The sequence below is a fragment of the Camelina sativa genome, chromosome 5, assembly GCF_030686135.1.
Source record: "Camelina sativa cultivar CO46 ecotype springtype chromosome 5, ASM3068613v1".
Taxonomy (NCBI): domain Eukaryota; kingdom Viridiplantae; phylum Streptophyta; class Magnoliopsida; order Brassicales; family Brassicaceae; genus Camelina; species Camelina sativa.
Genome location: NC_141884.1, coordinates 20,381,562 through 20,404,282, shown reverse-complemented (window position 1 = coordinate 20,404,282; position 22,721 = coordinate 20,381,562). Strand labels below are relative to the sequence as shown.

General features: G+C 37.0%; 5 protein-coding genes and 1 pseudogene across 7 annotated transcripts; 2 read left to right on the top strand and 4 right to left on the bottom strand.

Moving 5' to 3' along the window:
* The first annotated feature begins 916 nt into the window (after positions 1 to 916).
* LOC104787047 (ABC transporter G family member 32) lies at positions 917 to 8,023 on the top strand. The gene is made up of 24 exons (XM_087450465.1): positions 917 to 1,548; positions 1,638 to 1,758; positions 1,849 to 1,937; positions 2,034 to 2,118; positions 2,213 to 2,372; positions 2,456 to 2,532; positions 2,631 to 2,684; positions 2,831 to 2,921; positions 3,037 to 3,338; positions 3,422 to 3,703; positions 3,806 to 4,122; positions 4,206 to 4,366; positions 4,455 to 4,558; positions 4,730 to 4,889; positions 4,987 to 5,112; positions 5,194 to 5,285; positions 5,367 to 5,699; positions 5,791 to 6,081; positions 6,167 to 6,250; positions 6,337 to 6,470; positions 6,564 to 6,791; positions 6,876 to 7,047; positions 7,137 to 7,391; positions 7,461 to 8,023. The coding sequence occupies exons 1-24, from the start codon at positions 1,274 to 1,276 to the stop codon at positions 7,731 to 7,733; spliced, it is 4,266 nt and encodes a 1,421-aa protein (XP_087306591.1). The 5' UTR covers positions 917 to 1,273; the 3' UTR covers positions 7,734 to 8,023.
* Positions 8,024 to 9,166: 1,143 nt separating this feature from the next.
* On the top strand, positions 9,167 to 11,974 carry LOC104787044 (uncharacterized). 2 transcript variants are annotated; one of them, XM_010512537.2, is made up of 2 exons: positions 9,167 to 9,424; positions 9,870 to 11,974. In XM_010512537.2, the coding sequence occupies exon 2, from the start codon at positions 9,872 to 9,874 to the stop codon at positions 11,804 to 11,806; it is 1,935 nt and encodes a 644-aa protein (XP_010510839.1). In that variant the 5' UTR covers positions 9,167 to 9,424; positions 9,870 to 9,871; the 3' UTR covers positions 11,807 to 11,974. The 2 variants fall into 2 exon arrangements, with proteins under 2 accessions (XP_010510839.1, XP_010510838.1); XM_010512536.2 differs by having other exon boundaries at positions 9,199 to 9,424; positions 9,849 to 11,974.
* On the bottom strand, positions 11,874 to 14,493 carry LOC109124738 (4-diphosphocytidyl-2-C-methyl-D-erythritol kinase, chloroplastic-like; annotated as a pseudogene). Its single transcript, XR_015557235.1, has 11 exons — positions 14,298 to 14,493; positions 14,015 to 14,109; positions 13,867 to 13,935; positions 13,671 to 13,775; positions 13,516 to 13,572; positions 13,228 to 13,428; positions 12,983 to 13,075; positions 12,796 to 12,895; positions 12,576 to 12,675; positions 12,229 to 12,314; positions 11,874 to 12,153 (listed from the first exon to the last, which is right to left on the bottom strand). The product of XR_015557235.1 is annotated as a 4-diphosphocytidyl-2-C-methyl-D-erythritol kinase, chloroplastic-like (transcript).
* Positions 14,494 to 16,042: 1,549 nt separating this feature from the next.
* LOC104787043 (transcription factor MYB104-like) lies at positions 16,043 to 18,725 on the bottom strand. Its single transcript, XM_019245513.2, has 6 exons — positions 18,595 to 18,725; positions 18,297 to 18,506; positions 18,123 to 18,165; positions 17,439 to 17,763; positions 16,566 to 17,361; positions 16,043 to 16,437 (listed from the first exon to the last, which is right to left on the bottom strand). The coding sequence occupies exons 4-6, from the start codon at positions 17,745 to 17,747 to the stop codon at positions 16,340 to 16,342; spliced, it is 1,203 nt and encodes a 400-aa protein (XP_019101058.2). The 5' UTR covers positions 17,748 to 17,763; positions 18,123 to 18,165; positions 18,297 to 18,506; positions 18,595 to 18,725; the 3' UTR covers positions 16,043 to 16,339.
* Positions 18,726 to 19,031: 306 nt separating this feature from the next.
* LOC104787042 (oligoribonuclease) lies at positions 19,032 to 21,512 on the bottom strand. The gene is made up of 8 exons (XM_087450464.1): positions 21,248 to 21,512; positions 20,951 to 21,037; positions 20,524 to 20,600; positions 20,033 to 20,114; positions 19,886 to 19,941; positions 19,637 to 19,723; positions 19,448 to 19,538; positions 19,032 to 19,357 (listed from the first exon to the last, which is right to left on the bottom strand). Exons 1-8 carry the CDS (start codon positions 21,327 to 21,329, stop codon positions 19,236 to 19,238), a joined length of 684 nt encoding a protein of 227 aa, XP_087306590.1. The 5' UTR covers positions 21,330 to 21,512; the 3' UTR covers positions 19,032 to 19,235.
* Positions 21,513 to 21,668: 156 nt separating this feature from the next.
* On the bottom strand, positions 21,669 to 22,268 carry LOC147944077 (uncharacterized). The gene has a single exon (XM_087512454.1). It carries the CDS (start codon positions 22,266 to 22,268, stop codon positions 21,669 to 21,671), a length of 600 nt encoding a protein of 199 aa, XP_087368580.1.
* Between the last annotated feature and the right edge of the window lie 453 nt (positions 22,269 to 22,721).

Sequence of the window (22,721 nt, the reverse complement as noted above, 5' to 3'; positions counted from 1 at the left end):
CAGATAGTTTTGGTTAAAAGATTTATAATCTATAAAGAAAAAATAGACTACTTATAATGATATAACTACAAATCAATTGAACCGGTATCGTTTAAGTTTTAATCTATCGAAATTTTTATTTTCGATAATCAAAAATATTTATATATATATATATATAATTTTTAAAATATTTTAACATATATAACTAAGGACATTACGATATTTTAATATCTTAGATATTTGAGTCCAATATTATTTGGAATATACATATAATTAATACGTTCGGATATATAATCTCCTATATATTAATAGAGGAACATTTTGGCAAAAAAGCTGAGGTGTCAACGTTACAGAGCTTATGACACTCTTTCCTTTATTTGTCATCAGCTTCTAAAAATATTTATATTTATTTACCATTGTATTTTTCCAAAAATATAATTAACACACAAAATCAAATTTTCATATTATCTTTCTAACTTAATTATATCCTTTAATTATATTTTCATAAAATTTTTAAAATGAATTTTAAGAACCTTTTTGTTCATATGATATAATAATATAAGATTGATATTATAATAACTCTCACGGGTTAAGTTTTAATTATTATACAATTCTTTTTTGTAGATATATACTACACAATCGAATTTTAAATATTTCAATTATCCATAAGTAAAAACATTAAATAATTATTTTATACCGCACTATGTGCGGATTGTTACCTAGTTATATTTTAAGTATCTTAGATACTGTATTTCTATTTTCGGTTAAACATTTGACACATTTTAAAAAAAGGAAACCATATATATCTTCATATATTTATCACCAGTTTCGGTTTTTTTTGGTTTCATGTAATTTAATTCGTGGCCTACTCTGGAAAGAGATAGTATATACTATTACATTATTTTACGTTTATATGATTATATCCACACACGCACCTAAAATAAAATAAAAACAATTTGTGTGTTTTTTTTTTTTTTTCCCGCTAAGCATTAATGAGCCTCACTCCTTCTCAACTGTTATTTCACTTTAACGTACACATGAGAGAAAGACCAGCAAAAAAAAAACACAGCAAAAGAAAGAGAAAGAGAGAGAGAGAGAGAGAAGAAGAAAAAAAAAGTTTCCGCATTAATGGTGGCTTCACCTACCAGTTGTCTAGTGGTGAGAGATTAATGTGAAGAAGAAGAAGAAGAGATAGAGAGAAGAAGAAACCAAACCAAACCAAAATCTACATTCACACACTAAACAATCTCCTTCTCTCTCTCTCTCTCTCTGTTTTTGTCTTGCGCCGCCGAGAATGTGGAACTCGGCGGAGAACGCGTTCTCGCGTTCGACGTCGTTTAGAGACGAAATAGAAGACGAAGAAGAGCTCCGTTGGGCGGCGTTGCAGCGTCTACCTACTTACTCGCGTATCCGCCGAGGTATCTTCAGGGATATGATTGGTGAGTCTAAAGAGATCCAAATTGGTAACCTCGAAGCTAGCGAACAACGTCTTCTCCTCGATCGCCTCGTCAATTCCGTCGAAAACGATCCTGAACAGTTCTTCGCTCGTGTTAGGAAGCGATTCGACGCGTAAGCAAAAAAAAAAAAAAAAAACTCCTCAATTTGTGTAAATTGTAGATGCATTTTTCTTTTCTGAGTAAATTATGTTTGTGGTGCAGAGTGGATTTGAAATTTCCCAAGATTGAAGTTCGATTTCAGAATCTGATGGTGGAATCATTCGTTCATGTTGGAAGCAGAGCGTTACCAACAATTCCCAATTTCATCATTAACATGGCAGAGGTACTAACAATTTACTCTTTCAATATTCTTCTTTAATTATATATAGTTGTTGTGAGCAATTTTGGTAATTTAATTAAGAATATGTTACAGGGTTTGTTAAGGAACATACATGTGATTGGTGGGAAACGGAGCAAATTAACGATTTTAGATGGTATTAGTGGCATCATTCGACCTTCCAGGTATTATTTATATAAATACTACAGCATTTCTTCATTATGTTTTGTTGCTAAATTTTTTTTTGTTGTCTAAATTACTTTTATGTTTTGTTTCTTGAGATTGACACTTCTACTAGGTCCTCCAAGTTCTGGGAAGACAACATTACTCTTAGCTTTAGCTGGTCGCCTTGGAACTAATCTTCAGGTAAACTCAGTTTTTGAACAATTACAAGATGGGTTATGTTTTGTATATGCTTCTTGGGTTTGAGTTTTTGTATCTGTTTTGGCTACTTATGAAGACATCTGGGAAAATAACATACAATGGCTACGATCTCAAAGAGATAATCGCGCCTAGGACGTCTGCCTATGTGAGCCAACAAGATTGGCATGTGGCGGAGATGACAGTGAGGCAGACTCTCGAGTTTGCTGGTCGTTGTCAAGGTGTTGGATTCAAATATGGTAAGCAGCTACTAAGAAGCAGTATTGTGGGTGGGTGCATTGTTTATGTCTTTTGTTTCGACTTAAATCACTCTGAAACACAGATATGCTTTTGGAGTTAGCAAGAAGGGAAAAGCTTGCAGGAATTGTACCTGATGAAGATCTTGATATATTTATGAAGGTAGTTCACTTGTGGTGTTTTACTACAACAGGCTTAGTCCTGTTCTTCTCTTGATTTACTTATTCCCTTGATTTATAACGCTTTTTCAAATCCTCCAGTCTTTAGCTCTAGGAGGACAGGAGACAAGTCTCGTTGTGGAGTATGTTATGAAGGTATCTTTTTGACTTTTTCCTTATCTTTTCAAAAAAAAAAAAAAAAAAACAGTAAACTCCATTAGTGTGTATTTATATTATCAGGCCAAATTATACATACCTCATTCAAAAAATTCCTTTCTGACATTCTCATACATCCAACAAAGATTCTAGGGTTGGACACATGCGCGGACACATTGGTCGGAGATGAGATGATTAAAGGAATTTCAGGAGGTCAGAAGAAACGGCTCACAACAGGTTTGCTGTTCTCATTCTTTTAATTTTTTTTTTTTTTTTTTTTTTTTTTTTTTTTTCATATTTGAAGATTCAACAAGTAGATACACTGACCAATTGAGTGGGATAAAATTCACAGGGGAACTATTAGTAGGTCCAGCAAGAGTCCTTTTCATGGATGAAATATCCAATGGTTTAGATAGTTCAACGACTCATCAGATTATCATGTACATGAGGCATTCTACTCACGCACTCGAAGGAACCACTGTCATTTCTTTACTCCAACCGTCTCCTGAGACTTACGAGTTGTTTGATGACGTTATCCTTATGTCTGAAGGACAGATTATATACCAGGGCCCTCGTGACGAGGTTCTTGATTTCTTTTCATCCTTGGGTTTTAGTTGCCCTGAGAGAAAAAATGTTGCAGATTTCTTGCAAGAGGTAAGAAAGATATAGAAGAATTTGAAGTAGAGATTTAAGTTGTTGTTTTCCAGTTTCTTAAACAGAGTTTTCTGTTAATATAGGTCACTTCAAAGAAAGACCAGCAGCAGTACTGGTCAGTTCCTTTCCGGCCTTATCGCTACGTACCTCCTGGAAAGTTTGCTGAAGCTTTTCGTTCGTATTCAACTGGCAAGAAGTTGGCAAAGAAACTTGAGGTTCCATTTGATAAACGGTTCAATCATTCAGCCGCGTTATCGACATCTCAGTACGGTGTTAAGAAGGGTGAACTTCTCAAGATCAACTTTTCCTGGCAGAAGCAACTTATGAAGCAAAATGCATTTATTTATGTGTTCAAGTTTGTTCAGGTTTGGCTCCCCAATTCTTTTACTTCAGTCCCTTTTTTCTGTTGGAATCGTAAGTGCCTTATTTAATCTCATTCTCTCCACATGCATACTACGCGTTTGCAGCTTCTTATAGTTGCCTTGATCACAATGACTGTCTTTTGCCGCACAACAATGCACCACAAGACTATTGATGATGGCAACATATATCTTGGGTCGCTTTACTTTTCCATGGTTATCATTCTCTTTAATGGATTCACCGAGGTTCCAATGCTAGTAGCCAAGCTTCCTGTTCTTTATAAGCACAGAGACTTACATTTTTACCCAAGCTGGGCTTATACATTACCTTCCTGGCTTTTGAGTATCCCTACTTCAATAATAGAATCTGCAACATGGGTGGCAGTAACATATTATACGATTGGATATGATCCTCTTTTCTCCAGGTAATATTCTTGTAAAAAGTTGAAAATTGGGAAAGGGTTTGGTTGCTTAAACATAAGTAACAGTGAACTTCTCTAATCTTCAGGTTTCTTCAGCAGTTCTTGCTGTATTTCTCTCTGCATCAGATGTCATTGGGTCTTTTCCGCGTTATGGGTTCTTTAGGCCGACATATGATAGTTGCCAATACGTTTGGGTCCTTTGCAATGCTGGTGGTCATGACGCTTGGAGGTTTTATAATATCCAGAGGTCTTGTCTTCATACTTTCTCTTGGAGTCCTTAAACACTCTCTTTTACCACATGAATATTCATTTCATTCTCTTGTTTAATTTCCCAGATAGCATACCAAGCTGGTGGATTTGGGGTTACTGGGTTTCTCCTTTGATGTATGCTCAAAACGCAGCTTCCGTGAATGAGTTTCTTGGCCATAATTGGCAAAAGGTGACAGTATTACCAACATATCTATATAAAGTGCTTCTTTAGTTATACTTTTTGGTGTTTCTATTTCCATGCTCAAAGGTGTAAATATATTTTGTTTTGCATATGGTCTGAAACACATAGAATGTGGAACATACTGTTGTAGTTAATTGTTGTTATTTCCTGTTTATGTAGAGTGCTGGGAATCATACCAGCGACTCTCTTGGTTTGGCATTGTTGAAAGAAAGAAGTTTGTTCTCTGGGAACTACTGGTATTGGATCGGTATCGGTGCCTTGCTTGGATACACAGTTCTATTCAATATACTATTTACGCTGTTCCTAGCACACCTCAACCGTAAGCTTTTCATTTTCTGTTATACCTAAAGCATCAACTATCTGCTTTTATAAACTATTGTGCTAACTCTTTCCATATCCGTGTAAACTATTCATAGCTTGGGGTAAGTTTCAAGCTGTTGTATCCAGAGAAGAGTTGGATGAGAGAGAAAAGAAAAGGAAAGGTGATGATGAGTTTGTTGTGGAACTAAGAGAGTACTTGCAGCATTCAGGCTCAATACATGGTGAGGGAACAAACATCTTTCCTTTCTTATCTGTTTACTGAAACTGAAAAGAAAGCTAATGCTTATACTTATTTGCACCAGGAAAATATTTCAAGAACCGAGGCATGGTTCTCCCGTTTCAACCACTATCTTTGTCTTTCAGCAATATCAACTACTATGTGGATGTTCCCTTGGTATGTAATATGTTTCTACAGTGTTTAGGTAAAGCATTTTATATTCTCTAGCAGTCTTAGCTCATGCAACAAAATTTTCAGGGACTAAAAGAACAAGGGATACTAGAAGACAGGCTGCAGCTACTTGTGAATATTACTGGAGCTTTTAGACCAGGTGTTCTTACAGCATTGGTGGGAGTAAGTGGTGCCGGTAAAACAACGCTCATGGATGTTTTAGCTGGAAGAAAAACCGGAGGAACTATAGAAGGCGATGTGTACATATCTGGTTTTCCCAAAAGGCAGGAAACGTTTGCAAGAATTTCAGGTTACTGTGAGCAGAACGATGTTCATTCTCCATGCCTAACTGTTGTTGAATCTCTACTTTTCTCGGCTTGCCTTCGTTTACCAGCTGACATTGACTCAGAAACACAAAGGGTAACATATCTCCATCATCATTCAATCATTCCCATATGTTTTTTTTTTCTCTTGGATTATACTAACATCTCTAAACTTCAAATTCTTGGAGGCGTTTGTTCATGAGGTGATGGAGCTAGTGGAGCTGACCTCTTTGAGCGGGGCATTGGTTGGTCTCCCTGGAGTTGATGGCTTATCAACTGAACAGAGGAAAAGGCTAACAATTGCTGTTGAGCTAGTTGCGAACCCTTCTATAGTATTCATGGATGAGCCAACTTCAGGGTTGGATGCAAGAGCTGCTGCCATTGTGATGAGGACTGTAAGAAATATTGTTAACACAGGACGAACCATCGTCTGCACGATTCATCAGCCTAGCATTGATATTTTTGAGTCATTTGACGAGGTTGGTTCTTCAAACAATGGAGTTGGATAATAAAATCAAACAGTCTGTCGAATTGTTAAACTTTTTTTTTTTTTTTTCTCTGCAGCTTTTGTTCATGAAACGTGGTGGAGAGCTCATATATGCTGGTCCACTTGGTCAAAAATCATGTGAACTTGTCAAGTATTTTGAGGTAGCCTTTATTCTTGATCCATGAATATTTGAACTAGAAATACATGTAAATTCAAGTCTCTTTACAATTACTCTTTGCTTGGTTAGTCAATTGAAGGAGTGCAAAAGATCAAACCTGGCCATAATCCGGCAGCATGGATGCTTGACGTCACCTCTTCGACTGAAGAACACCGTCTTGGAGTTGATTTTGCTGAAATTTACAGGAATTCAAATCTGTGTCAGTATGTGACTTTCCCCCCATGCATGTGGAATTCAAATATTAGCTTTTCCATAAGTTCTGTTTACCATATTCCCTGTCTCCTTTTCTTCTGCAGACGCAACAAGGAGCTGATCGAAGTCCTCAGCAAGCCAAGTAATACTGCAAAAGAAGTCGAGTTTCCGACCAGATACTCTCAGTCACTCTATAGTCAGTTTGTTGCTTGTCTGTGGAAACAAAACCTATCATATTGGCGAAACCCACAATACACTGCAGTTCGGTTCTTCTACACTGTGATTATCTCTTTGATGCTTGGAACCATATGTTGGAAATTTGGCTCAAAAAGGTAAAAACAAACATGCAGCTTCCAGTTCTGTAAAGTGGCACATTTCTATCGCCTAACCAATTAAAAAATTTCTTCATGTATTAGGGACACTCAACAACAATTATTTAATGCAATGGGATCGATGTATGCGGCAGTTCTCTTCATTGGAATCACCAATGCAACCGCTGCACAGCCTGTTGTTTCCATAGAAAGATTTGTTTCATACCGTGAGAGAGCAGCAGGAATGTACTCGGCACTTCCCTTTGCATTTGCACAGGTCACACATATGTTTATCTTCTCTTAATCTCATCCCTATTTGAGTTTTATAAAATTTGAACATGATAAACTTTTTGCAAGAGTTTGCAGGTGTTTATAGAGTTTCCATACGTGCTAGCACAATCCACAATATACAGCAGTATATTCTATGCCATGGCCGCGTTTGAATGGTCAGCGGTGAAGTTCTTGTGGTACTTATTCTTCATGTACTTTTCGATAATGTACTTCACCTTCTACGGGATGATGACAACAGCAATCACCCCAAACCACAACGTTGCCTCAATCATAGCAGCACCTTTCTACATGCTCTGGAACCTATTCAGTGGCTTCATGATACCATATAAGGTACATTACTATATTTCATTGTTTATCTTTTGTTTTCAATGGTTTTGTATCTCATGTTTCGGACCACAGAGGATTCCACTGTGGTGGAGATGGTACTACTGGGCAAACCCGGTGGCGTGGACACTGTATGGACTATTGGTGTCTCAGTATGGAGATGATGAGAGAAGGGTGAAACTCTCAGATGGTATCCATCAAGTGATGGTGAAACAACTGCTTGAGGATGTAATGGGATACAAACATGACTTCTTAGGAGTCTCTGCTATAATGGTGGTGGCCTTTTGCGTCTTCTTCTCCCTTGTCTTTGCTTTCGCCATTAAAGCCTTCAATTTCCAGAGAAGATGATTGTTGATTTACCAAACTCTCCAACTCCCACATATTTATATATATACACACATATATACAGATACCAACTATTTGTTAATTTGTATATTGGGGGCTTTTATACCCAAGAAGGCAGGGGACTGCTCCTATTCTTCCTCTGCCATTACATGTATGGATTAATAAAAGTCTTGTATTGTATTGTGTTGTGTTGTGTTTTTAGTTCCTTGTTATTTTTTCATGAATGTGTATGAGTTATATATATAGAACAGTAATCAGTTTTAAATATATGGTAACTTTTAAGTGAGTTAAAAGGTTGAAAAAGATCCCAACATGTGTAACTTTTATTGATTTGTAAGGTCACTCACCATGTAAATAGAGTTTCAAGAACTATATAAATTACCTCCTTCTAATAACTAAATACTCCCTCCGTTTCAAAATATAGGATGTTTTGGAGAAGTTTTTTGTTTTATAATATAGGATGTTTTCAAATTTCAATGCAACTTTTAGATTAGTTTTGTATTTTCTATTATGCAGTATTGTTTCTGATTGGTTGAACTTGTTAAAAGTAAAGACTTCTTAATCTGCGTGTTTTGCTTAAAACATCCTATATTTTGAAACGGAGGGAGTACTAAAGTTATCGATAATCATAGTAAGTAGGTTTAAAAACCTTTTTGCCTTTTTGGTAAGAATGCAAACATTATACTAAAAAGAAAATGTTTAGGTTTACAATAAAAGATTACAGACTTACAGGAATGGTCTCATGACAAGAAAAAAGTAAAAAAACATGGAAGCATAAATAAACCATAACTAGAATTCGGTCCATCCAATTTCGACTGTTCGTCCCGGGTTTGTTGTTTAAAATTAAAATTCTATGGAGTCATTTGTCCAACCTTGTATATTAGTTCGTGCCACATTCCGCTTAGCCTCCATTCTTTTTTTTTGTTTTCATGTGGAGGTTCAATCAGGTTCCTGGTACCCCCACAAAACATTTCGACGAAGTTGCAATCCCTGCATATCATGTTGCGGAATGGGGCGTACAATTGGGGTTATTAATTTCCGGTAAAACACATCTGCTTTAGTATGTGACAAGTCATGACGCTCTAAAGACCTGATATTTAAACCACATTTCTAAGCATCATGATCTAAGCCACCTCCTCTCTAGAAAGATTTGCATTGACTTGTTAAACCACATTTTTTAAGCCACACCTAAAAACACCATACACTAGACTAGACCTCTGGGATCTGACCTCATATCCTTTATTACTAAACAAAAACAAAAACAATGTAATTACAGTACAATTGCATAGCTAAAAAAGGCCTAAAACAAAACAATGAAAACCCTATAATAATAATAAATGTGATTAGTAGCATCCACTTCCTAAAAACAAAATGAATCATATAGTTTAGCTTAGCTTAATTAAATAAAAGAAGAGTTGAAGAAGAAAAAACGAAACAAGTAAGTGTGACGGACATTGGTTACATATCCATTGGCTGACTGACATATCATTCTCTCTTCTCTTTATTGATTGACAAAAACAAAACAAAAAAAAAAAAAAAAAACATTTTTCCAATTTCTCTCCCAAACAAAAACAAAACCCTAAAAAAATCATCTCTTTCGATTCAGTTTCGCCTTCGACGACGACAAATTAAAAACTTACATCGATCTCCAAAATCAAATCTTCTTCTTCTCTACACAACAACAACAACAACAGGTCCAGCTTCTTCTCTCTTTCGATTCCTTGTTTCTGTATTCGTATTTATCGTCTTCGGGATTTCGAGAATTTCGCCCAAATCATCTTCTGGGTCAATTTTGTTTGCTGCCAAAAACTTAAAAGAGAAATCAGAAAAGCTTATGTCGGTCCATTTCCTTTTCCTGATTTCACCTTCTTTCGCTCTGTATTTGTTATTTCCCCTTCATCGCCTTTACCAAATTTGAGGCCTTTTCGCATGCTTTGCTCATTTCTTCTTTGGAAAAAAGTATCATTTCACTATTTCATTTCGCATGCTATGTGTTGTAGTAGATTTTTAGGAGAATCATACATAGGGGGCTGTGTTGTAGTTGTAGTCTTAATTAAAGAACAAGTATCTCATCTCTTATTATTAACTATTTTTTTGCTCATTTCTTGATACGTTTAGGTGTATTGATGTTCTTTGCAGAGATGTCTCCAGCAACTAAGTCTAAGTCAAAGGATAAAAAAACTGGGAAAGAAGCTCACAAGGCATCACCAAAGCAGCCTTCGCTTGCGCTTAATGGCAATACCAGTATGGCAGCTAATGCTTATAATCCTCTTCTAGGAACATTTCAGGTTCTTGATTCTGTCTCCGTTGCTTCTTCTGACCCACCACTACTACAGTATGGTCGTTTCCGCAGTATAGACGAGGCTGATGTGAATGGGGTTGAGTCTGATTCTGTTTCCAACAACGGTAGCTGCTCGGGCGAGTCGGAAGATCACAAGGAGAAGACAACCAATCTTCCCCTCAAGCAGGAGGTGATAATACCAGGTGCAGACAATGACAAGCGTGAGAAAGTTCGCCAAAAGAATGAGAGAAAACATCAACGCCAGAAGGAGAGGAGGGCTCTGGAGTTGTATGAGAAGTGTACTACGTATCTCATGTCCAGGAAACTCGAAGCCCTTACGCAGCAGCTTGTGGCTATGGGACTATCTCAAGAGCATGCAACTACGGCATTGATGATGAATGACGGCAAAGTAGAGGAATCTATTCATTGGTATTTTGACAGGGGCGAGGAAGAAATTGAGAAGCAAAGCATTAAGACTCCTGGGAATTTGAAAATAGACATTACAGAAGAACTAGCTAGGATTACGCAAATGGAGCTACAACTTAAGTGTACAAGGCAGGAAATTGAGCGTGCAGTTGTTCAAGCAGAGGGTGATTTGGACAGAGCAGAAGAAGTCATGAAAGGCACCAAATATGATGAGTTTTCTGTGAAACAAGAAGAATCTGGTGATCCTCTTACGCCCAGTAATGGTAAACATACAGTAGGAATAGGTTATCAGAATTCAGATGCAGAAAGGCTAGAAACACAAACTGTTCCATCACCTGGTTTACAGCCACCAAGAGATGACAAGAGCTTTAACTATACAAGATCACCCTCCACAACTGAGTTAGTGAACAAAATGATGGCTCAGCCTATGAAACGACCTGAACTGAAGTTAGAGTGGCCAAAACCTCAGCAATCTGCTGCTTTGGCTGATAAAAGGTGGCCTAATACAGGACAGGTTCCTTCTGCTTCTTACTCTTTCCCATCATCGCCATCCCCGTCACCTCAGCCTGCTTCGAGGGTTGAAACTCGCTATTTAGCTAGTGGAAATGAATTTAAGAACCTCCAGCAACAGCAGGCAGCAAATAGAGAATCAGTCATGACAATGAGGCAGCGGCCACAAGTTGTAAGCACAAACCCCATTCCAACCTCGAGCATGAGCGCACCCCCTACCAGTTGGCATCCTGCAGCCAACATAGAGATAATGAAGTCAAATGGGTTCATACAAACACATAATATCCCTAGTGCGCGAAGCCCTAGTCCAAACAATCTGAATCCAAATCAGATCTACCAGCAACTTCAATATCAAAACCAGAAGCGATTCAGTAACACCAACCAAGTGGATCCACACGGTAGCATGGCCAGAGGGAATGGCGGGTTATGGACTAGAAACACTGCATCATCGCCATCTATATCTGCTGCATCGTCGTTGGGATTGTTCTCTGCGGTTGGTTCAGCGGGAACATCAGGTGCATCCTCACCAGTAGATTGGATCTCTGGCGGCGGTTCAGTGGACTACACAAGCATAGACTGGAGTCTAGATCAAGGTTTATCCCAAAATAGTAGAGTCAATGGAAACTGGTCCGGGTTAAAAAGCAGCAGCCACACTTATGATGCGAACATGAACCGGTATAGTCTAAATGGTTCCATGGGAGGTAGAGTCAACAGCAGCAACGGTGTATCTATGGAGAATGCGGGTGTTGGTGTTGTCGTGGAAACACAACAAGCAGCTACCTCTCAAGACTGGACTTCACCATTTGAAGGAAAAGATATATTTGGCTTGTCTAGAAAATATGTGCCTCCTTCTCTGTAAGAGAAGAGTGGTTTACATATGGACATGAAAGTAATAAAACAAGAAAAGAAAAAAAGACAGAAAATGGTTTCATGAATTATGTGTGGTTGCTTCTCCCTTTGATTATCATTCGTGAATATGTCTTATTTTTCTTATTTTTAACTTATATTTAAAGCATCTTCTCCTCTAGTTGACCACTCTTTGAAACAAAAGTAGTACAACCTTCAAATCAATCCTACACAACATTTATTACAACTTTGAAACATCTCCTTGAAAATCCATGCGCGATTCAGCGGATGAGGTAGTAGCATTTGCAGAAGCAGGTTCTTTGTACCATTCGTTAGCCTCTCGAGTCATAAAGTTTGCTTCTGCAACATGTTTACTTGGAATTAGCCTCAGAAGAGTAGAAACCACTACTTGTAAATTACAAGACAAGAGCATACCAGACAAGAACACGTTCTTGTATTCTTCATCATCATATATGAATTGCGGCGGATCTGGTGAACCAATACCGACAATAGTGCTTCCACTGTTATGCATTCATCCCACAAAAATTAGCACTTCATAGCAAAGAATTAGCAAAACTACTCAGCTCATTTATAATCTCTTGTTCAAGTAAAATAGTACTCAGCTCACTTAAATATGATCTTGTACTAGCTTGTTAGGATGCATTTGGGAAGACAAAAATACAATAGTAGCACACTGTTGCCACAAGATGAGCTAACTATGCAATGCACAGTATTTTGTGAAATTTCTCGATAATGTGGAAATAGCTATAGAAAAGGCATACCTCCCAGACATAAATACGGCATCATATTCCCCGCGCGCAGATGCTATTATCCGTTGCTTCAAGCGTTTTAGGGATGGAAGAACTGAAAATGCTGGCGGTTCTGAAATAACGCAGAAGTGTAAGTCCTTGTCCATGTACCAGACTGAATCTTGAAATTTAAAGATGTGACAATCTTTTTAGGAAAGGAAGAGAGGTGCAACATATGCAGATGAAATCATACCCAAATCGTTTACGCAAATGCTTTGAGATACACCATCGCTGGACACATTCTCAAGTAATGTCAAGGGATTAATATTGCTCGTCTGATCTAAACGAAGACGCTGAAAAATAAAAGCTTACGCCATTAAATCCTGAAAAAGCTTATCAATATTAAAAAATATCCATCATCAGTAGTTTCAGTTGATTACTTTGTAAACTTCAGCAGTGGAACATGCTTCTCGGGGCTTTATGAGCACCATTGGAAGATCAAGAGGAAAAGGAGGAGGAAGGTCTTGGACAATCTGCATTAGCCTTTAGATTAGAATTCACGAAAATAAGCTGCATCAAACTGACAACTCCCAAAGCCCAAAAGTAATAAGCATGTAAGAGAACTGAGTCAGAACAAAGGTATGCAAAGTAGTAGAAGGCTTCGAAAAATCTCAACAAAACATACCTCACCTCTCCCAGTACAATAAGCAGCTCCATGCGAGAAGAAGAAAGGAATATCTGACCCAATTTCACTTGACCATTCCTGGAGTTCCTTCTCAGTGACAAGACCTCCATTGAGCTGATTTGCTGCCCAGAGTGCAGTTGCAGCATTACTACTTCCACCACCGAGTCCAGCCCCGGTAGGCACCTTCTTGTCTAAATGAATCTTTACATATCAAGAGAGAATATAATAAGTTCACAACTTCACTATGAAATGTAGAAAAAGATATCATTGGTGTTGAGTGCTTTTTACCCAGAAGAATTTGTTACTACCAGTTTTCTTCCTATAAAGGTTAAGTGCTTTTATAATCTGCATTGCAACAACACAGACCAGAGGATTAGAATAATGCTTAATCCACAAGGCCACAGGGGATCATCTATTAACAGAATAACTAAAAATCGTCTCACCAGATTTCTCCCATCAACAGGGACTCCTTGAACGTTAGTAGACAGACGATCTTTGGATTTTGATGGTGACAATGAGAATTTAATTGTGTCTCCTAAACTAATCACCTAATCAAATGCAGGAAATGAATGAGACACACACTAGAGACATTAAGAACAATGCTATATCAAAAGCTAAACTTGTGAGGAAGAAACTTACATGAAACAAAGAGGCTAAATCATGAAACCCATCTTCTCTCTTTCCGGTTATCCTCAAGAAAACATTAATCTACACACATGCCAATGATTCTTAGGGTAACAAAACAAGAGAGATGGGTTATAAGAGAAGTGTCTTTTTTTTTTCTAACCTTGCAAGGTGAGAAGAGATTAAGCCTGGACAAGGGAGCTTCTTTGCAACATGGTCGCCTATCTTATTCAGCCTCTCATCAGGATCAAACACTATCTAACAAATATACAATGACCCCATCCATAAAACAATCATCTCAAATTCTCAAGAACATGAAATTCAAATCCTACTCTTTTGCCTTAAAATTGCTTCAAAGTTATTAAATTTGAGCGAGAACCCGTCACAATCTAATACGAGTAGAATAAAAATCAATGGTTTCAAGGAAGATAAGAAGATTCATTTACCTCGACTTGCTTCCGGGAAGATTTGACGGAAAAGCTCAAAAGGGGACGAAGAAGCTTCGGAGTAAAAGAAGAAGAAGCAAAACTGGTTTTGAAAGAAGAAGACTGAGTGAAGTTGAGACTTGAGATAAATGGAGGAGAAACCGTTGCCATTGTTGTTTCTTCCTACCTGATTTTTTTTTTTTCTCTTTGATCGGATATATTGCCCAATAAACCATATCATATATGTTTTATTTTATTAGTCAACTATATAAAATTGTGTAATGTGTGTATAGTAAAATTGGCCCAATAGCACATTTGCTATTTGTCCAAAAAAAAAAGCAATTTTTATCATTTTTTTTTTCCTTAAACGAAAAAATTTGACGTTTTATATAAATAATATAAATAATGGTTCATACATGTATGTTAATCCTCAAAAATAATTATATTTTTTATTGATGTTAACGACTATTAATTTATCCTAAAATAATAGTTTAATTAATGGTTGATAGAAAAAAAACGATTATAATTTATAGACTTCTAAACTTATATATACAACGATTGTTCATGCCCATGCCCTTCAGGCCTTCACTCATGTTATTATTTAATCACTAATTATAAGTCTTTTATCAGGTTAAAGATGTATATCATCAGTTGTATTGTGAAAATGCAGGTGAGAAAATTTAATTTGTAAGTCCCTTCTCACTTACGTTGTCGTCAATTAATTTTGGTTTCTTCTTGTTTTAACAGACCGTATGGTTTGGTCGGAACCAGATGAATTTGAAGAAGGAAAAACTGCCAGTATTATGAGAGAGGATTTGATAAACATAGAGCCTACCATAACAAGTTATGAAGATGAAGTCCTTGCTTTGAAGAACAGAGTCATCAATCTAGAGAATGTAGTCCGAAATTTGCATGATGTTATAGCTCGCTTGGTTAGTTCTAATGGCAGGGAAATATTTAATGGCTAGGTAGATTGCTTTCTGTCTGTATTAATATCATCATACTAATGACTTATTTGTTCTTAAGCTGATATGCATTTTGCCACATATGGGTTTATGTGTTTTGTACTAATATTATCTGATCTAAATGGCTTGCTTGTATGTAATTTTGCTTTCTTCTTAAGATTATAGTCTTCACATGATCCCCTTTAATAATTTTGGTCTAGTTATTAACTTATCATTTTTATTAGTACATCAACATGGCATCAAGTAGAACCACTACTCTATGTCGCAACATGTCTTAATTTGTAGTTACAGCTAATTTGTAGCAAACAATTTACAGATTTTAAAATAACATATTACCCACAACTGTTACAACAACTCGTTTCCTACATATAAGTTCGTAACAAATTTTGTAATAAATTAGATACACTGTTGGTCTGTAGCTTTCTGTATTTAATTTGCGATGAATACTCACTAATTTGATACAAAATAAATAAACTAAAATTTAGTCTCCATTAGTTATTTTTTGTGGGTAATTGTTGCTACAAATGTTTTCCGTAACAATATCTCGTAACAATATAACCAGTTTTTACTAGTGTACATCTATCCATGCATGACCAAGAATAATAAGTTTTAAACAGTTTTGTGGCTCCGGTCTTAATTTTTTGGCTCACACTATTATTGATCATGAAAAATTATGACTGTCCAAAAGAGTTGATGTTTTTTGAAGCCATATCATGTTGATGCTAAATAACGATAATTAGTGTAGAATCCATCTTTAATTTGTGACAGTTTTTGAAGGCTGAGATTTGTTTGGATGTATTATTTGACAATAAGATCTTCTATAAATCTCATTGGATTACATGTCACATAGCTTTTCATGGAATACTTTCCTCTACCTACGAAGTATTATTATTGTATACATGCAGCTATATGAAGCTAATATATCAATCGATCCAAAATAGATTTGGCATGATCACTATCAAGATACATGAACTCTTACATCATTTCACCATATCTGATCAAATCTTATACAGTACTCATCAAATAACGCATAACAAGGGTGCTTTACTTAGAAATAAAACCTAATCATCGCTATTTATTTTTGGGAAAACGCCTCTTCTACTTGGTGGTACCTGTATCCTCACCGAGAAGTAGTCTTATCCAATCACCATCAAAGGATATGCGTCTCTCATTTGAAGAAGTTGAACCAAAATTATCTGTTTCACAGTTGAAGGTTTGTCATGTAAATGGAGAAGAGGAGACTTCCTGAACTGAATGAACAAACAATGAAGTGCATGTAATGCGTAAAGAGTTTTAAAAAAAGAGAAGAAAAGAAGAGTATTACCTGTTGTAGGTTCATCTGTATGGCCAAGAAGAGAGGACTGAAGCGGCAGTGTGGATTCTAAATCAGTATCGGTTACCTGTTTTTTCCTTGCTGATCCATATACAATAGATTCCAACAATCCATCGTATAGTGATGATGGTGACACAGGGGACTGGACCAAAGTGTTGTCTGACTCATGCTCCTGCATTGAGTTAGATTGTTGTGCTCCTCCAGGCTCTTCATGAGGATTAAAATATTGGAATGAAGGGAGCTCGTGAATAAGAGGCTCAGGAGGAGAATAATATGTAGCATCGTCAAGCAAATGGCTATCCGGTAACTGTTCAGAAATGTTATCGACAAAAGGATAGTTCCAGAGCGGAGGGCTTTGCACGTTCATCGCATATGATCCACCGGTGCAAGGAAACGCGGTTTCTGGTTCTCTAGAACGTTTGCCGGTAGAAATGTAAGGAGATGATGACATCATGTTATACACGTTAGGCTGAAAGAAACACGGGTTTTGTCTCACGAACACGCCACTGGTTGGAACACTGCGAAGCATTGACTTGTAGTAGGAAGAGCATTGGTTGAGTGGCAAGTGCTGGAAATCCAATTCAGGTATCTCAACACTGTCTGACTCCAAAGAGTCTTGACTATGATGACCATCCAATGAAAGACCATTGTTTAAACCAGACTGTGTTGCAGCATTCATTGCTTGCTCTCGAACATCATCAGGGTAAACAGGTAAGCCAAGTCTTTGCAGTCTCTTCAGTCTTGTATTCCAAAAGTTCTTTATCTCATTGTCTGTTCTCCCAGGCAGCTGAAAAGACACAAAAAAGATTAGACCAAAAACAAGAGAACAGAGAGAGTACAAAAGGGGATACTAAAGTTACATACTTCACCAGCCATTCTTGCCCATTTGTTTCCCAATAAAGCATGAAGTTCGATAACACGCTGCTCTTCTTTCTCAGTAAAAGCGCCTTTTTTCAAATCCGGTCTCAAGTGATTAACCCAACGAAGGCGACAACTTTTACCACAGCGAGAAAGGCCAGAGTGTTTCTGAACAGCGTTCCAGTTGCCATCTCCGTGTTTATCAACATAAGCTATCAAAAGGTTGTCTTCTGCTTGTGTCCAAGGACCTTTTGTAAAAGTTTTCTCGGTTGCATTATCATCGTCTGATCCTGAATCATTGCGAACTTTGCCCATCTTGTGTTACCTTCATCTGTGAAAATATAAGATGAGAAAACAAAAATATACAGTAAGTTTCATTCTAGCTAAAAAAAAAAGAAATCAACATTAACGTTTTCTAGTCACTTTCTTGCACCCGAGAGTTTAGTTTTCTTGGCAATCAAACAAGCAAATAAAGAAAACTAAAATAACCAATAATAACTCCCTCATGTCGCTTTATTTATTAATCATACTGTACTAGGTTTGGTTAATATACGTGTGCATACAAAAATTGTTTAAAAATTTACACTGATTAAGTTAATTTGATTATTACAAATATAGATTTTTTTCTTTATTATTATTTCCTAATCAATGTACAAATTACAATAACTACAAGAGAATTTAGAAACTTACATAGGAAATGATTATGAACGTCTTCGAACATCAATTAATTCTCCTAAAATCAACCATTGATAACAAAAAAAAAAAAAAAAAAAAAAAAAGAAAAAAAAAATACAAATCAGTTCCAAGGAAATAAATCCGAATCAAGAAATGAATTTGCCAAAACCGGTTTGAAACTTTCTCTACCTGCCGAAATTGTAGTCGGTTTAGAAATGACAAGTATAAAAACCGATGTCACCACTGAGATCAAGAAACCGGTTTACAAGAACACTGAGATCGGAGAAAATTCACTGAGCCGATTCCGGTTAACGAGCGATCAACGGGAGTTGTAATTCGTATATGATGAAGAAGAAGAAGAATCTAAAGAGGTATTAGATCATCAACCCATAAATCTCCCTGAGAAAAATTAAACACACCATTAAAGAAACCTTAAACCTCACTTTCATGGAGGGGTTATAAAAAAAGAAGAAGATGAAGCGTATACCTAAACCATGGAGATATAGAACTAATCACAGAGAAGAACGTCTATTAATCCTAGACACCATTGAAATGTTGCAACAAATCGGAGAGGAGAAAGACGGAAAAAAAAAAAAAAGGTTTACGTCTGAGTTTTAGGGCTTTATAAGGCATCGATATATATATATATATATATGGTTTGAAAAGAAAAAAAAGAAAAAAGAAATAAAAAATAAAAAATGTGCAGATCAAAATCGATCCCAACAATATCGGAAGAGATGAACTCGAGCTTCTCAGGTTTTTCTCGTTTTTGCACTTTTGGTCCCTAGGTTCTTAGTTCTTTTACATATTTTCTTTTGACTTTTGTGTTGATCAGATATCCCTTTGAAATTAGACGGATTGGGTACTTTTCGATTTGTCAATTTAACCCAAAATTTTGGTGCTTAAAAATACTAAACTTGGCAATAGATCAATGAACTTTTTTTGCTTCCTCTCCCAAATTAACAAACAAGGATGATCCTTTTTGTAGGGAAACATTCTTGTTTGGTTTTATCAGGAAACCACAGTTCAATTGAGGTTTCAGAGTACAATCATCACGAGAATAAATTTGACAATGTCCCAAAACTAAACCGGATTCGTCTAACTGCATATCCCAGGACCTAACTCCACTCATCTTCTTGCTCTGTTTGCTTTGAATATTGTTTCCTTGTAGTACTTAAGCTCCTTTATGCTTTCTCTTATATCATCCATGGCTCTGTGGTTGTTTTTCTTTGCAGGAGCTCTGTTTTTCTCTGTATTCACCCCACAAAAACATATACAAACTTATTTTACGTATTTGTTCTCATAGATGACAAGCACCATTTAAGAGTTTTTATCGTTACCTTTGGGGAACCATCGGGAACATAAAGCCTTGACGCTACTTACATCAACAAGTACATGAGGGAAAAGAGCAGCCAAATCTGGCATGTACTTCTGTAAAATATAAACATTGGTTATAATCAAGGATTCAAGATGTAACTGTTTAGCTTTAGAGACCAGAGTGAGGATACATTCAAGTTCTAGCTACCTACCTTTAAGAAAAGGAAATCAACATAGACAGAATTTCCTGCTAAAAGTGGATTTCCAGAACGAACGTGCTTCTTTATGAATTCAATGACCTGCAGAGCAACCCACAGTATAACATTTCAGTTAACCATCACCAAAACATTTACAAAAAGATTGAATGTTTTGGTCTTGATATTAAAGATAGACAGAGATGCTCTTTTAACTTTTTAGCTAAATTTAACAACAAACCAGTCCAGTATTACATGTTTCTTTACCTCTTTCTCAGCTTGCCTTTCACTTATCGTACTAAGGAGTACTTTCTTCGTCAACCCTGAAGTGATTGTCCCAGATGTCATATAGTTTAAAAATCCATGGGAAACACAGAGATTCTAGTTATAAAAAATATCAGGAGAGAAACTTACCACTAGCTCCATGATGAGTTTGACACCAGTCACCCATTTTATCCATACATTCTTTTGTTTGATGTACAACTAAATCTGGACCCTGACAACAGAGAAACTAATTCACTAACAAATCCTAATAAAGCAAGTATCTACGGTTGAGGAGCAAGAGTGTTTCATCTAAAAGAGATTGAGATGTTTTGCAAACTCCGCTAAAACCACAAAACTGAGTACTGTGTAATTCCACATTCCTACAAGAACTTTCTGATCTCTTTTCCCAACTGATGGCAGTGATTTTGAGTCACCACGATATCCCATTGATCAAAACTTATTCTTCTCTAAGAAAGTTTATCGACACTGTAGCTTATTGACTATGAAATAACCACATTTCGTGAATGGAAAAAAGTTTTCAACAATTTGAGGAAACTTCTTGGGTAGAAAAGAAAACAAAGTATCATAAACATCTTTATAAGTAGAATATTTTGGAAGGCTACGGTAGAGAAGAATTTTACCTCCACTGATTTGCTTAAATTTCCATCAGTAACTATACATGCAATCTCTAATATCCTGTCAACTTCAACATTTAGACCTACACAATATAGTAAGAATAAGAACATAGACGATCTAAAAGAATCTTCAAGGACCAAGATCCTTTTACTGTGTGTTAGTACATGTGTAAAGTAATATAAAGAGTTGAATTTTCTGAAACAGTCAGGACTACCTTCAAAGGAACACATATCAGAGCATAGTTATGACAAACAAACAAATTGAAAAAGAAGATTTATTAATCAAAGAAGGAGTGACTATACTATAGATGTGTAGAGCATTTAGAACACTAAATACACTAATCTACCAAAAATTCAATGAAGAAAAATTATAATTAGCATCCAAAGGCAGGGTTTTTTTTAACAGATGATGAACAAGTCAGTTTAAGATTACCAGTCATCTCCAAGTCAATCCAAACAAGTGGCTGCTTGTAATCTCCAACCTCAGTTGACCCATTTTTTGCTTTCTCTTCTTGTTTCACTATAAAATTTTCACAAAGATCAATCTCAAAACAATAAATCTAGGCGATGCCATATGCAAAAATCTAAAACTGAAAGATCTTCAATCCTTTAATTGACTCTTTTTAAACTCTCTACATCAATATATTAAGAATCAATTGACTCGCGCAAAGAAACCTAAGCTTGTTTTGTGTAAGAGGCAAAAAAAGGGTAAGAGGGAACAAGGAGATACCAGAGGAAGAAGAAGAAGAAGCTACGGGAGCATCTTCGTCGGCGAAAGCGAGAAGAGAGAAAGCATTCGAGAGCTTGTCCATTTAATCGGAGTCGGAGGAAGAAGGTCAAGTGCGCATCTAATCGGTATATACATTAGGGGTCCGTCTAGATGGTAGGTAACAAACAGTTAGTAACAATTAGGGATCGTGTTTGGGTTTTGGACCTTTTTTTTTTTCCTTTTTTGTTTTTCTCAAAAATTCTCTTTTATTACTTGAACCTTGATCAATGATTTTTTTTTGTTTTTTTTTGTTGTTGTTGTTGACAACAGCTATAGAATTGACTCAAAATAGCCAATCCGAAGGGACATTGTTAACATAGGTAACTTGTTGCGGTAGCTTGCGGACTTGCCGTGCTAAATTATCTGCTTTACCATTCTGAGCTCATCGGACGTAGACTAGCTTGAAGGCAACGAACTCCTCCATATCGGCCTGAATGTCCTCCAAATACGGTAGAAAAGCTGGCCACTCTGCTGGCAAAGACACCATCTTCACTAAGTCTGAGCAGTCGGTAAGAAAAATTACAGATTGATTATCCGCTCCAATCATGCATCGCATAGCCCAAATAAGGGCTTCGACCTCGGCATGAAGAGGAGTAAGGCTACGTCGAAGGTTGGCTGCGCCCATAGTAGACGTATCACCCCAAGGGGACATACAAAACCATCCTCTACCCATAAAACAATCCGTATCTTTCCAAGAACCATCAACAAAACACATGTAACTCGAAAGAGAGCTAGGAACCTGAAAAGCCCGGTTTCCGCCAGAATCACCTACACCAGCGTGTCCTGGGAACTCAACCACACCCTTTGACTGAGCCAGAGCCCATGCTTTGGCCTCATCCTCCGCTATCCGTAGAATTGCAAGAGGATTCAAATCCAAATTACTGAATAGTTTATCATTCCGAGCTTTCCAAATATACCATAGGATCCAGGGGAAAACCTCCGATGATGGTATATCGGTGAACCGCCAAAAAAGACTATCCATGTTCGAGTAAACTGATTCCATTGGAAAATAACCCAGGCCCGTCGGGAACTGCGACAAAGCCCAAACCTGTCTGGCCGGTGGACATTCAAATAGGGTATGATTTATCGTCTCCTATTGAAGTCCACAAAGCCCGCACAAAGCATCAGAACAGATTCTCCTTTTCCTTAAATTTACTGCAACCGCCACACAACCCAAAAGTACTTGCCACATAAAATGACGAATCTTCGGTGGACATCTAACCTTCCACAAAAACGCCCAAAGAGGGGCGATGGTCGGACCAAAAGTTGTTGTATCAGAGGGATCCCGCATATTTGAGCGAAGCATGTGGTACCCTGATTTGACCGAATATTTACCAGACGTAGTAAAATGCCACCCCAACAAATCCGGTTTATCCGGTGGTCGCAAAGGTATGGCAGAAATTATAGCCATATCTTCCGGTACAAAAGTAGCCTG